The 14,716-nt window shown below is 42.9% G+C and overlaps 1 protein-coding gene and 1 long non-coding RNA gene across 7 annotated transcripts in view; both read right to left on the bottom strand.

The window, feature by feature from the left end:
* The window catches only part of DRAM1 (DNA damage regulated autophagy modulator 1), a 61,408-nt gene extending 47,142 nt beyond the window's left edge, over positions 1-14,266 (bottom strand). For 4 of the 6 annotated variants that reach the window (XR_009617024.3, XR_009617025.3, XR_009617023.3 and 1 more), the window contains exon 1: positions 13,688-14,262. Coding sequence is in view for 3 of the 6 variants with exons in the window: in XM_060656602.3 (XP_060512585.1) it covers positions 13,688-13,818 (131 nt within the window). In the remaining 3 variants the exon portion in view is untranslated. Of the gene's footprint in view, positions 1-2,039; positions 2,127-13,687 lie in introns of all 6 variants that reach the window. The other 2 variants (XM_060656605.3, XM_060656604.3) reach the window with 2 other exon arrangements.
* LOC132693879 (uncharacterized) lies at positions 10,358-13,681 on the bottom strand. Its single transcript, XR_009617026.2, has 2 exons — positions 13,339-13,681; positions 10,358-10,697 (listed from the first exon to the last, which is right to left on the bottom strand). It is a non-coding gene; the product is annotated as an uncharacterized LOC132693879 (long non-coding RNA).
* Positions 14,267-14,716: the final 450 nt, after the last annotated feature.

The following is a 14,716-nucleotide window of genomic DNA, read 5'->3' as shown; positions in this document are numbered from 1 at the left end:
ATTTAATCCACTGAGCCACCCAGGCACCCTGACATTTCTAAGAACTTTTAAAAATAAAAGCCAAATTAAACTATTTGGGACTACCCCAAAATAAAAAGCTTTTGCACAGCAAAGGAAACCATCAATAAACAACCAGGCCCCCTACTGAATGACAGAAGATATTTGCAAATGATATATCCCATAAGGGGTTAATATTCCAAAATATATAAAGAACTTATACAAGTCAACACAAAAAAATAATAATAATCTGATTAAAAATGGGGACCTAAATAGACATTTTTCCAAAAAAGACATACAAACGGAAAAGATGTTCAACATCACTCATCATCAGGGAAATTCAAATCAAAACACAATGAGACATCACCCTACACCTGTAAGAAAGACTAGAATTTAAAAGAAATAACAAGTGTCAGTGAGGATGTAGAGAAAAGGGAACCCTCATGTACTGTTGGTGGGAATGTAAACTGGTGCAGCCATTGTGGAAAACAGTATGGAAGTTCCTCAAAAAATTAAAAATAGAATGACCATATAATTCAGCAATTTTACTACTGGGCATTTACCCAAAGAACATGAAAACACTAATTCAAAAAAATATATGCACCCCTATGTTTATCGCAGCCTAATTTACAATAGCCAAGATATGGAAGCAGTCCAAGTGTCCAACAATACAAGAATGGATAAAGGTGTGGTACACACACACACACACACTATGATGCAAAATGGAATGTTACTCAGCCATAAAAAAGAATGGGATTTTACCATTTGTAACAACATCAATGGACCTAGAAGCTTTAACGGTAAGTAAAATAAATAAAAGAAAGACAAATACCATATTATTTCATCCATATATGTTATTTAGGAAACAAAACAAACAAACAAAGAAAAAAGAGACAAACAAAAACACAAACTCTTAACTACAGAGAGAAAACTGGTGGTTGCCAAAGGGGAGGAAGGTGAGGGAATGAGCAAAATAGATAAAAAGTACACTTGTCTTGATGATCACTGAGGAATGCACAGAACTGTTGAATCATTCTATTGTACACCTGAAACTAATATAATACTGTATGTTAATTTTACTTTAATTAAAAAAAAATAGTAGTGGTTGCCCATTATCATTAATAAAAATGAAAGGCTCTTTTACTTTAAATTTTCTTTTCTTTTTTTTTTTTAATGCTTATTTATTTTTGAGAGAGAGAGAGAGAGACAGACTGTGAATGGGGGAGGAGCATAGAGAGAGATGGAGACACAGAATCCGAAGCAGGCTCCAGGCTCTGAGCTGTCAGCACAGAGCCCAATGTGGGGCTCAGTCCCATGAACTATGAGATCATGACCTGAGCCAAAGTCAGATGCTTAACCAACTGAGCCACCCAGGCATCCCATCTTTCATTTTTAATTCTTACTCTTAATTAAATTTTCATGTTTTTAGGGACATTATCCAGTAAAATTTTAAAGGAATATACTTATTTGGTTTGTTCTTTTTAATTTTTTTTTAACGTTTATTCAATTTTGAGAGAGACAGAGAGACAGAGTGCAAGCAGGGGAAGGGCAGAGAGAGAGGGAGACACAGAATCCAAAGAGGGCTCCAGGCTTGGAGCTGTCAGCACAGAGCCCAAAGTGGGGCTCGAACTCACAAACTGTAAGATCACGACTTGAGCTGAAGTTGGCCCGCTTAACCAACTGAGCCATCCATGCGCCACTAGGCTCTTTTACTTTAAAATGTTCTTTTAAGTCTTTCAGTCTCTGAGCTAATATGTGACATCATTAATAAATACTGCATCACATCTTCTGCCTGATATTGGAATCCAGATGAGTGTAACACCAAGGGGTACCAAGAGAAACTATGGGTAGACTCTTTTCATTTTTAATTTTTTTAAGCTCAAACTAAATGATCTCATTGCACAAAGGCAGAGGTAGTGGTCAGCACAGCTATACTTGGGTACTGATTCAGGAAACTGGAGAATGAGTAAGAGGTGAAACCAACTGCCTCCCAACCCTACCTGATAGTCTCCCCACCCAATTCCCACCACATAGTCCTGTACCTCATGACTTAAGCAACAGGGTTCTGGCCCTGCCAGGTCCCAGCTCCTCCTCACATGCTTCCTTGTAAATGAGGCACTTCCTGGAAGCTGCAACCAGGACAGAAAGTAATTGTTCATTTGCATGAGGCTTAGAAGCTGTTGAGGCTGTTGTGTGTAGCTGGTTGTTTCTAGATTAGGATTGTGTCTAAGTAATCGGTTTACATCTACATTTCCTGTATTTACATTTCTACAAATTAAGTTCACCATGGAAAATTCCAAGTTGTTTGTCTAATATCCTTCTCCAGACTAATTTATGATGCTATACCAGGGCATAATCACTTGATGCTGAGAGGAGTGAAAACAATGCAAAGAAGACCCACATGATAATATAAGCCGAGCTACACTCCAAAGTCTGGGGTCACGGTTTATCTGGGGAACTGACATGCTGATAATGCACAAAATTATCTGCCCAGAATGAGGCTTATTAGACTGCCCTAAAATTCTAGGCCCATTTTTGGTAAACTGATCAGGACTTAGAACCTGAAGACACTAAACGCACCAATAAAAAGGGGACCATACTTGTTTTATCTTCACAATATTTAAATATAACATTTGAAGGAAAGAAGTGTGATAATAAAGTCATTACATTTTATTAGATATTTTTAATTGTTAGGACTTTTAGCAGCTGTGTTTGCTCATGATTATTCTACAGTGGGAGGCACCATACAGCTATATTAACCATTTTTATTTTATTTATTTATTTTTAAAGATTTTATTTTAATTAATCTCTCTGCCCAACACAGGGCTCGAACTTACAACCGTGAGATCATGAGTCACGTGCTCTACGGATTAAGCCAGCCAGGTGCCCCTATATCAACCATTTTTAAACTCGAAAAGAATTTCCTACTCATAAAAGCAAACAACTTGCTCTCCTCTCACCCCACCCACATGCAAATTGTTCCCCTTTCTATTAATTGTTCATCCTCTTTGTTCACAACATTTTTTTTAATTGTTAAGTATCTCTTAGAGGTCAGGAATGGTGCCAGGTGATGGGGATACAAAGATGAAAAAACATAACTAACCTTCAAGAAGCTTATCAACTAACAAAAAATTCAAAGATACACTGATTTAACACAGAGTTACTGATTGCCTTCAACCCAACCGGCAATTTTGTAGGCATGGTGAATGTAGTGACAAATAAAACAGAAAAAGTCCCTCCTTCATGGAACTTACATTCTGTGGAGGGCAACAAAAATAGTCTAGGGTGGGGGTGCCTAGGTGACTCAGTGGGTTGAACATCCCACTCTTGATTTTGGCTCAATTCATGATCCCAAGATTGTGGGATCGAATCCTGTGTTGGCTTTAGGCTGAGCATGGAGCCTGTTCAAGATTCTCTCCCTCTGCCCCCTCCCCCACTCCTCTCTCTCCCTCCCTCTCTCTCTCTCTCTCTCTTAAAACAAAGGCCGGGGCGGGGGGGGCGGGGGGCACCTGGGTGGCTCAGTCCGTTAAGCCTCCAACTTCAGCTCAGGTCGTGATCTCACTGTTTGTGAGTTCGAGCCCCGCGTTGGGTTCTGTGCTGACAGCTCAGAGCACGGGCCTACTTCAGATTCTGTGTCTCCCTCTCTCTCTGCCCCTCCCCTGCTCACACCTCTGTCTCTCTCCCAAATATAAATAAACATTAAAAAAAATTTTTTTTAAATTGGGGCACCTGAGTGGCTCAGTTGGTTAAGCATCTGACTCTTGACCTCAGCTTAAGTCATGATCTCATGGTTCATGAGTTCAAGCCCCCAATTGGGCAGCACAGAACCTCTTGGGATTCTGTCTCCCTCTCTCTCTGCCCCTCCCCACTTTCTCTCTCTCTCTCTCTCTCTCTCTCTCTCTCTCAATAAAAATAAACTTAAAAAAAATAGGTTAGATCTGTTTTAAAAAAATGTCCAGGGTGATGAATGCTATCAAGAAAAGGAAAGTTGGATAAGAAAACCGAGAGAGAGTGGTGCTCTGCCTACTTGAGACAGAGTAATCTGAGAAGGCACTTGAACAAAGGTCTGGATGAAATGGAATATTTGGGCCAGGAAATTTACAAGCAGATAAACAATAAAGTCAAAGGCCTTAAGGTGGCAATATGTCAGTAGCTGCAAGGAAGCGGGTGTGGCTGGAGGGGAGTGAGCAAGAACATGTGTGTATATGGGGGAGGGCATCACGGAGGGCCCCAGGGTCACGGTAAGGACTCTGACTGTTATTCTAAGTTGATGAGAAGCCATTGAGAGCTGAGCACAGGGAAGTGATATGAAGTTGATTGATGTTTTTAAAGGATGTTGTGAAAAGGCTGTAGAGAGGCAAGCATGGACCAAAGAGACCGTTAGAAAGCTATTTCAGTAGTTTGTCAAGAGATGACAGTGGCTCAGACCAGGATGGTAATGAAACCGGAGGTGATAAGACATCAGATTTGGGAAGTTTTCCGAGAGGAGTCTTTAGGAAACTACCCCTGCTTGTATTACAGCTACTAATATTACATAAGAAATTTTAAAATTAACATTTCCTCAGCACTCACACTCAGCCAGGCACATCTTATTTGGTCTTCACAGCTTCACAAGGAAAGTACTTATTACCTCCAACTTAAAGATGAGGAAGCTGAGTCTTAGAAAAGTAATTCACTCAAGGTCACATGGATAGTACATAGGAAAACCAAGCCATGCATCTAGAGCTGTCTAATTTCTTTAAATATTTTTTTTAGGTTCATTTATTTATTTTTGAGAGAGAGGCAGAGAGAGAGCGGGGGAGGGGCAGAGAGAGAGGGAGACAGAGAATCCCAAGCAGGCTCCACACTGTCAGCACAGAGCCCGATGTAGGGCTGAAACTCACAAACTGTGAGATGATGACCTGAGCCGAAACCAATAGTTGAACGCTTAACCAACTGAGCCACCCAGGCGCCCCTAGAGCTAATTTCAATGCACACAACTTAGGAACTCTACTCTGCTGTGCATCTTATGTTAGAGAGAGAGAGATCACATGCATGCCTGCGCACGAATGGGAGAGGGACAGAGAGAGAGAGGGAGAGAGAGAATCTTAAGCAGACTCTGTGCTGTCAGTGCAGAGCCTGATGCAGGGTTCAATATCACAACTGTGAGATCATAACCTGAGCCGAAATCAAGAGTCAGATGATTCTTGATTGAGCCACCCAGGAGCCACCCAGGAGCCCCACTTACATTTCTTTTTATGAAAACCTATCATTTCCATGTGAGTTTACGGTGCTGCATATCTACAGCCAGGTTTGCATCAGCTATTTCTTCTGGAGCCTTTAGTAAGTTATCCTTGGCATGCACTATGTCTACAATACATACACTTAATGGACTGAAATGTAATTACTGTCAGGTAAAGAGAAATGTTGAGTAGAGCACTCTATTTTTTAAGTTGAAATTGAGACCTTACAAGCTGTCAGCCTTGCAGAGGTCGGACTTCTGAGCAATACTTTACTGACTTTTTAGAAGTGAGAATAACAGAAGAAAAACATTCACAACTTTATTTTTCAATGAAAAAAAAAAGAATTTTATGTCATCAAATGACAATGGAAAACTTAAACAGAGGAGAAATTACATATGTTTATAGTTGATTCAGAAGCTGAACAACACTGCATCCATCACCTCAATTAATTCTGGAGCTGTGAAAGTTTGGGATCTTCACTGTTCTTACTATGCTTAGGATTAACTAATTTGGGTAATGCTTTTTTTGAAGAAAATGTGAAACTATATCATTTCAAGGATGATACTTTTCTAGCGAAAAGTTTTCAATGGCAAGCCTGCTTTTTCATCCTCATGACACCATGGCCTAGAGATACTATGAAGTAATAATCACTCCACTGTAAAGACTCAAGTATCATTAACATCATGTCAGAATATGTGCCTTTATACACACAGACCTCATTATCTGATTATTTATTATCCCAGTCCCCATTATTTTGGTTGAAATGGAAGCAAAAGTCACCATTGCCTGAAATTCAATGTAGTTAGCAATCAAAAAAGCCATTTAGGCAAAAAGTCATCAAAAATTATGTGGGTAGAAATAAAAATTATATGGATATACACACACCACAAGCATATAAATGTATGTACATTTATTTGCATACCTGTTGACATAGGCCAAGACTGTTATGTGAGTACCACTCCACTGTGTGTCTTCCTGGCATATGAGCCACACCTGCTATGAATCATTGCATTTCTAGTTATGGTCTCTTTAAAGTGGGAGGAGATCTTAAAGATACTTTTGAAGCAATTTGAGTGCAGAATCCTAAGGTTTTTTTTTAATTGTTTTTTGTAAATCTTTACATTTGTCATAAACACTACTAAACAGACTGTAATTTTTTGACAACTTATGTCTTTTGAATCTTCCCAAAGCATTCAACTGAGTTTTCTTAAAAATTAGAATTCTTTTGGGGCGCCTGGGTGGCTCAGTCGGTTAAGTGTCCGACTTTGGCTCAGGTCATGATCTCGCGGTTCGTGGGTTCGAGCCCCGTGTTGGGCTCTGTGCTGACAGCTCAGAGCCTGGAGCCTGCTTCAGATTCTGTGCCTCCTGCTCTCTCTGCCCCTCCCATGCTCATGCTCTGCTCTCTCCGTCTCTCAATAATAAATAAACGTTAAAAAAATTTTTTAAAAATTAGATTTCTTTTTTTTTTTGCATTTACAGACCAACAGTTTATATGGGTTGAGTTAAATCACACAATTACAATAATATATATATTTTTTATTTACTTTATAAATAATATGTAAAATATATATATTTATTTATTTATATGTGTGTGAATACATACATATATATATATATGTATATATACATATAGCTGGCAAAAACACATTTGGGAACAAACACAGCTGGTATTAAATAAGTATACAAAAAAACAGGTGAGAGAAGACAGCAAGACACCCAGAGAGTGGTCAGCACTGGGAAAGACTTTCAGGGACCAGTGGCTTCGGGTCAGTGTATTTTTCAGAGAATGAGGTGATCAGTTAACCCAGCAAGTTGATAGAGGTTGGTTAAGAAAACTTCTACTACAGGGGCACCTGGCTGGATAGAGTATGCAACTCTTGACCTCGGGGTTGTGAGTTTGAGACCCATGTTGTGTGTAGAGATTACCTACATAAATAAAAATTTTTTTTTAATTAAATTTAATCAAAAAAAAAAAAAGAAAACTTCTGCTATAATCACAAATAAGCCTACTACTCATAAAATTAGCCCTCAACCAAATGTCCCTTCCTACTTAACACTAGCATCTATCCAGACTACTGTGGACTGGTCCCTTGATAATACTAATAATATTAAGTGCTTACAGAGAACTTTTGTTCTTGGACCAGGGTGTTAATGAGTTCTAAGTGAGTTCACATGTTAACTTATGAGGGGGGTGCTATTATTAACCCAGAGAAAAGCAGAGGGAATTCAATTAACCAATCCAAGGTCCTATAGTTGGGGACACATGGTGGAGTTGTATTCTAACCAAAGTTGCCTGCTCCAAAGTTGTTCCCTTACCCACCACGCTATGCTCCTTTCTCTGTATGATTATCAAAGATAGTAAATATTCAACAGTGTAAGTCAAACTACACTTGCAAATCCTGTAAAACATGCAGAATTTCATGAAGTTGACAGAAATCGTGTTGGAGAACAGCTAGAACAGCAGCCCAAGTTAATGAACAGTGAGCACTGGCAGAATCAGTTAACAATTGAAGGGAAGCTGACAAGATTAACAGGCACAACTAAAGCAGGCCCATCTGGGGTAAATTATCTTGGCGGTCAACCAATATTTACTAAGCACCTACTACGTGTCCGACACTGTCATACATAGTAGGGAAGCAACAATGAACAAACTCTAAATCTCTACCCTCATGAAACATATTTTGTGTGAAAAACACAATAATCAAGATCAATTTCCTTACATGCAGACTAAGAATGGTCATTGGAAAAAAAAAAAAAAAGAATGGTCATTGGGGAAACTGAAGTCATAAAACATTTCTGCAAAAATGAACCTCTTCATATCTCCCTTCAAAAGACAAAAGTGAAATCAAGGACTTCATAACACACAATCATAAGACTATTCTTGAAAAAAGTATATATCATTCACTTAAAAAATCCACACCCGAATCATTTTAAGATTTTTGTTTATTATAAGAATTTTGTCCTTTCATTGTTTTGTTATTACAAAATGTGTTCATTATAATGAATTTTGTTCATTAGAACTAGCACCTAACTGTGATTATGACCTAAATTTTGTGATTGTTAACCAAGTGAAAGGTAAAATAATTTCCCTAATTTTTAGATTCATTTTTGGAGTTAAATACCCAACCTCTTTTCCTTTGTTTACTATGCCATTTTGGTCTCCCTTTTAAGGTGACTTAATTCTAGGTGACCCGGTTTTCTGCCACCAACCCCTGAGTAGGTTTGTGGTCATGACGAGGAACAATGGGAGTGGCCAAAGGCCACAATCTACTCAGCAAACAGTACTTGCACAAAAAGTGAGATTAGGTTAATAAAAAGCAACCAGGATGCAGAACTGGCAAAACTTTGAAAATAAAGAGCTAGAGAATACTCTGGAAGCATGAAACACAGGCCAAAGAAGATGTAAAAGAGAGTGGCTTGGGGCGGCACCTGGGTGGCTCAGTGGTTAAGCATCTGACTCTTGATATCAGCCCAGGTCATGATCTCTCAGTCATGAAATTGAGCCAGGCTTCACACTGAGCATGGAGCCTGGTTGGGATTCCCTTTGCTTCTTTTTCTGCTCCTCCCCTGCTTGTCTTCTCTCTCTCTCTCTCTCTCTCTCCCTCAAAATAAATAAATAAACACTTAAAATAAAAAAATAAATAAAAGAAAGTGGCTTATTGGCTGGAAGGAATTAATATGTAAAGTTGATTCACGATAGCCTGGGAGATTTGGTTACAAAGGGAATGTAAGAAACTATAACAAATTAAACATGATTGTGCTCAAGAATGTGGGTGTGGCCTTGTAAAAATTTAAACTAATCCTTTGAGGTTGACTTTAACTTGTCCTCAGTTTTGATATCTTTGCATTAATAGTTTCATAATACAGAAGCATTGCACTATGCTATTCCAGCTTGTTAAATTTAGTGGTTGTTTGAATCACATCTTTCTAATTTGATTTTCGGTAGGAAACCAAGCCATGTGGCTAAAACATAAATACATAAAATAAGGCATGCCAGGTATGGGAATGTTACGTTTGGGAGAAACTGGGTAAAAGACACATGAGATCTTTCTGTATTATTGTTTTATTACTACATGGAAATCTCCATTTATCTCAAAATAAGAGGATTAATTTAAAAAGGGTGGCACAAGGTCTTATTCCCACTCTCTTTTCCAACTGCTAAACTCTAAGTGGCCAGGACCTCCTCCCTCGATCATACACAAACCACTTTTATTAGTTTCTTTATGCAAGCAAATACAAACATACACTATTACTCCCTCCACCCTCTAACCCCTCTCACCCCCACCCACTAATAGTGGCATATTTTGCTCTGCATCTTGCTTTTTTCCATGTAACAATGTATTGGAGATTTTTGCATACCAATGTATTAATTTAAAAAGAGTATTCTAGGGACGCCTGGGTAGCTCAGTCGGTTAAGCATCTGATTTCGGCTCAGGTCATGATCTCACGGTTCGTGAGTTCAAGCCCCATGGGGGACACTGTGCTGACAGCCCTGAGCCTGGAGCCGGCTTCAGATTCTTTGTCTTCTCTCTCTTCCCCTTCCCTGCTCACGCTCTGTCTCTCTCTCTCTCTCAAAAAAAAAAAAAAGACGAGGTGCCTGGGTGGCTCAGTCAGTTAGGTTAAGTGTCCGACTTTGGCTCAGGTCATGATCTCACGGTTCATGAGTTTGAGCCCCACATCAGGCTCTGTGCTGACAGCTCGGAGCCCGGAGCCTGCTTCAGATTCTGCATCTCCCTCTCTCTCTGCTCCTCCCCCATTCACGCTCTGTCTCTCTCTCTCTCAAAAATAAATAAAATATAAAAACAAATTTAAAAAAATTAAGAAAAAAAAGAGTATTCTATATAGACAGGGCTTTCCTTTGAGGTATTCTTTGGATAAACCATATTTATTTAGCCAGTCCTCCCTGATGGAAATCTGCATTGCTTCATCCTTTTGTTATTAAAAGTAATGCTATAAGTACCCTTGCAGATATATTTTTGTCATCTTGATAGATGCCAAGTGCCTCCATAGAGACTGAATCTATTTACATTCCCAACAGCACATATGAAAGCCTGTTTCCCCTAAGTCTCACCAATATCAATACCAATGTTATCAAACATTTAGTTTTCTGCTGATCCAATCATGAAAAATGACATCAGTGAGTTTTAATTTGAATTTTTATCCCATTCATGAGGCTGAGCATCTTTCTATATGTCTAAAAGCTATTTGCTCATTTAACCAATATGCTGAAGAATAACAATGTTACAAGAAGATTTGTGATGAGAAAGCTGAGTTTGAATGTCATATTGGAAAAAGGTCCTCCCAGGATTATGGTTCTTATTTAAAATGCAATGGCTCTTAAAGTGTTCAACGTTGTTAAGAAATTCCAGAACATCAGATTGGTTGAACAATGTCATCATGTAAAAGGGGATCATCCTGAATACATCCATATCGCTGATCAATGACCAATGACCTTATCATCCCTAAAGGGATATTGCCCTAGGGGAAAAAAATAACAATATCAATAGTGAATGCCCAAGAAATATGAATTCAACAAATATCAAAAGCCTTCATGGATCTTACATTCCAGTGAGGGAAGACTGATAATCAAAGTTAAGGGGCACCTGGGTGGCTTATTTAGTTAAGAGACCGACTCTTGATTTCAGTTCAGATCATGATCTCACCATTCATGAGTTTGAGCCCTGTAGCAGGTCAGCAGGGAGCTTGCTTGGGATTCTTTCTCTCCCTCTCTCTCTGCCCCTCCCTTGCTCATGCACGCACTTGCTGTCTCTCTCTCAAAATAAATAAATAAACATTAAAAAAATCAGTTAATCATAGAGTTTGTTGCAAGATGATAGATGATGCTATGGTGAATAATTAGACTAGATATGGGGGATCAGCAACACTAGCGTGCAATTTTATTTTATTATTTTTTTAAATGTTTATTTCTTTTTGAGAGAGAGAGCACGAGTGCGGAAGGGGCAGAGAGAGAGGGAGACAGAATTCGAAGCAGGCTCCAGGCTCTGAGCTGTCAGCACAGAGCCCGACGTGCGGCTCAAACTCACAAACTGAGAGACCATGACCTGAGCCAAAGTCAGATGCTTAACTGACTGAGTCACCCAGGCCCCCCACATGCAATTTTAAATAGGGCAATAGGCTTTACCAATATTTGAACAGAGGAGGAGGTAAAGGAGAAAGCCTGACAGTACCTGGAGGAAGGTACTCCATCTGGCAGAGGAACAGTCAAGGCAAAGGTCATGAGGAGGTGGTGTGCCTGACATGATCAAGACACAGGAAGGTGGGCCAGTGTGCTTGGAGGGAAGTGGAGGGAATGAGGGTAAGGCAAAACAGGAGACAAGGACAGTAGAGATAAGTTATAGGAGATAAGATCGAACATTGCTGGGGCCAAATGGATAAACCTGGTGTTATTCCCATCACTTCTTGCTCTTAATCTAAATCTTGCCTTTGCCTCAATGACTTAGTTTTCTAGGAGGGACAGAGATGATCTAGTGCTCTAGCTGCTCAAGTAGGCAGGAGAGCAGACAACCTAAACCGCCCCCCACCCCCCACCCCAGCACATGTGGACAAGTGCTTTATAGGCTGTTGGCTCTGGCAACAAGGTGACCATCTTCAGCCTTTTTCTCCTGTAAACCTGCTTTTCCTGAAGGCTTCCTTTCCTTGTTGAATTTAACACCTGCTCTTTGGACTGTCTGTGATTTGAGCATCTCACAAGTGGTTCGCCTTGTCAGCTCATTTCCCCATTTCTGAACGTCTTCCATTTCAAGTTCACCTTGGGGTGCTATGAATCACAACTACCTCGGACATCTCCACAAAGACTCAAGCTCTGCCTCTCACCCCTTCACCAATAAGTACCAAATATTATCTGTTCCTGACCTTTATATCCAGGACAAACACAGCTACTATTTTCTCAATAAAAAGCATTGTAGGGAGAGAAACTCTTCCCTTTTACAGGAGTCCAAGAGGATCTATCCCACTTCAGAATCAAGAGAAACCAGACAATGCCATGTGGGACTGAGATGAGCCATGAGAAACCAAGTCCAGGTTTCCGCAGGGTGCAAGGCCTGATGGGAAAGTCTCCTTGATGCATGGAACACTTCTTAAGTGGGCAAAACCACTGTTAACTGCAGATTTGCTTTTCTGCACTATTCTCCACATTGCCTTCTTCTTTGCTTCAAACTCTAGTCTCCTCTTGCCTCACCTTCTTTGTTTCCCCTTCCTGGCCCACAAACATAACAGAATGTTGCTCACCACTCAGCATGGCTGCAGGAGGGAGAGGCCCTACAATCTCTATAACCATCAAGTGGTAACAAACCTTGGTTGTCACCAACTTTACTATTCCCTCACCAACCAATGCAGGTTACACCACTTGGATAAAGATGGATCCTTCTAATGTTTAAGGAAGGCCCATTGCCATGGTCTAGGCACAGAGCTGGGAGGCATTTGAAAAGGATCAAGACCGGGGCGCCTGGGTGGCTCATTCGGTTGGGCGTCCAACTTCAGCTCAGGTCACGATCCGTCCGTGAGTTCGAGCCCCGCGTCGGGCTCTGGGCTGATGGCTCAGAGCCTGGAGCCTGCTTCCAATTCTGTGTCTCCCTCTCTCTCTGCCCCTCCCCCGTTCATGCTCTGTGTCTCTCTGTCTCAAAAATAAATATTTTTTAAAAAATTAAAAAAAAAAAAAAAAGAAAAGGATCAAGACCTCCTGGGCACCAATGAAGTGACCCTCAAGAAAGGTAGAGGCCAAAACTCACCAAAAAAATCCCCAAAACCAAAAAACAAACAACAACAAAATGGTACAATGGCAACACAAAAGATGTCATAAGCTGCTGATAATTTGAGGGCTCTGACTTTGGGGGTGCAGTATCCAAAGGGATCTTAGGCAGCTCCATCCAGGAATGCTTAAGCCTGACTCCCAAATCCTTGGAAGTGAGACAAAGTGTTGCTTTTGTCATGGGACGGACTTGGGCGTGAATTCCACTTCCATCATTTCTAACTGTGACATCAGTGTCATATTGATGATATTTCAACATCTGCTTAAACTTGGTTTCCTTGTATGAAAAATAGTCGGACATCCATCACGAGGATGCTGGGAAGGAAGCATGTGAGCTGTTTTAGCACACACCTGAATCTGCCTCTTAACACACTCAATAAATGGCATCCATCAGGACCCATTCTTCCTTCAATACCGCCCAAGAAGCATCTTCCAGGGATTCTGTCCCACAGTCCGTTGGAAGTTCTACCGTCTGTCCTGGGCCCCTCCCGACGCCACTGGGTTCAGTGTTCAGGGTAAAGTCAGAACCGCCGGGCTCTGCACCCGCGGGCTCCCTACCGGTCCCGGCCGCCAGGAGCGCGCTCCCCCGCGTCGTCGGACCTGGGTCTGTCCGCGGGACGGCTGGATCGGGACCCTTTCCACCGCAGCGACAACGCCGCCCTCTCTGCCCGGCCCCGGGCCCCCGCCGCCCAGCCCTCACCTGATGTAGGGGAGGAAGGGGTTGACGTGCCCCGAGAGCACCGCGACCACGTAGGAGATGATGAAGGCGGCGGACGACCAGGTCACCAGAAGAAAGGGCACGAAGGCCATTCCCCTCAGGAAGCACAGCATCGCGCCGCCGCCGGGAGGGCGCTGCGCCCGGCGGGGCCCGGCGCGGGACGCGGGGCGCGGGAGTCGCGCACGTGCTGGCCCGCAGGCGGCGGCCGGACGGGAGGCTCCGCGACGGCGGGGCAGGCCCGGCCTCGGACGGAGGAAGGCGCGGAGAGCCCAGCGAGGCGGCGGGCGGCGAGGCGGCCGGCGGGGGGTGGGTGGGGCGCGGGCGGCCCGGGCTTGTTGCGAAACCGGTGAAGTCACAAAACGGCGGCCCCCGCGGGCTTGGAGGCGCGCGGCGACCTCCTCGCGGCGCCGGACTCCTTTCGCTTTTGGTTCGGGCTCGGCGGGGGTCGGCGCGGGAGGGCGGGGATGCCCGGGGCCGTCCCAGCCGGCCCGGCCTCCGCAGCTCTTGAGCAACTCGGGAGAAACGATCAGGACCTCCCGGGCCCTCCTCCTTCCCTCGGGGTTTCCGGGATGCTGGGCCTCGAACCCCAGGGGCTTCCCCTCCGTGGTACGGCCACCTGCCCGTCGCGGGGGGGAGAGCGTGGCCCCCGCGAGGCGACACCCACCCCATCCCGCGGCTGCTGCTGCTGCTGCTGCCTGCAGGGGTCGGGTCAGAAGTAGGGTGACGTTCGCAAACTCACGGGGCACGGACGTGACACCCACCTGGATGCTGCCCACAAGGAAACCTAGAGCGTGGAAGGGGCCCGTGGGAGTCCAGGTCGGACTGACTTCAAGCGGGGCCCGAAGCGGCTCCTTGTGCGTCACAGTTCTGCTTTCCCCTAGAGCAGACCTGGAGTGTTTCCTAGAAGTTAGATTTCCCTTTCCCCGCTGACGGATCAGGGTTAGCCCACGCTGGGAGCCATGACCTAAGATGAGTAATGGGGACCTCATACATTTCAAACACTGAGAAAAG

This window comes from Panthera onca, chromosome B4 (assembly GCF_046562875.1).
Source record: "Panthera onca isolate mPanOnc1 chromosome B4, mPanOnc1 haplotype 2, whole genome shotgun sequence".
In the NCBI taxonomy this organism is placed as follows: Eukaryota; Metazoa; Chordata; class Mammalia; order Carnivora; family Felidae; genus Panthera; species Panthera onca.
Note: the sequence above shows the minus strand (reverse complement) of the source record. Positions and strands in the feature narration are given on the sequence as shown.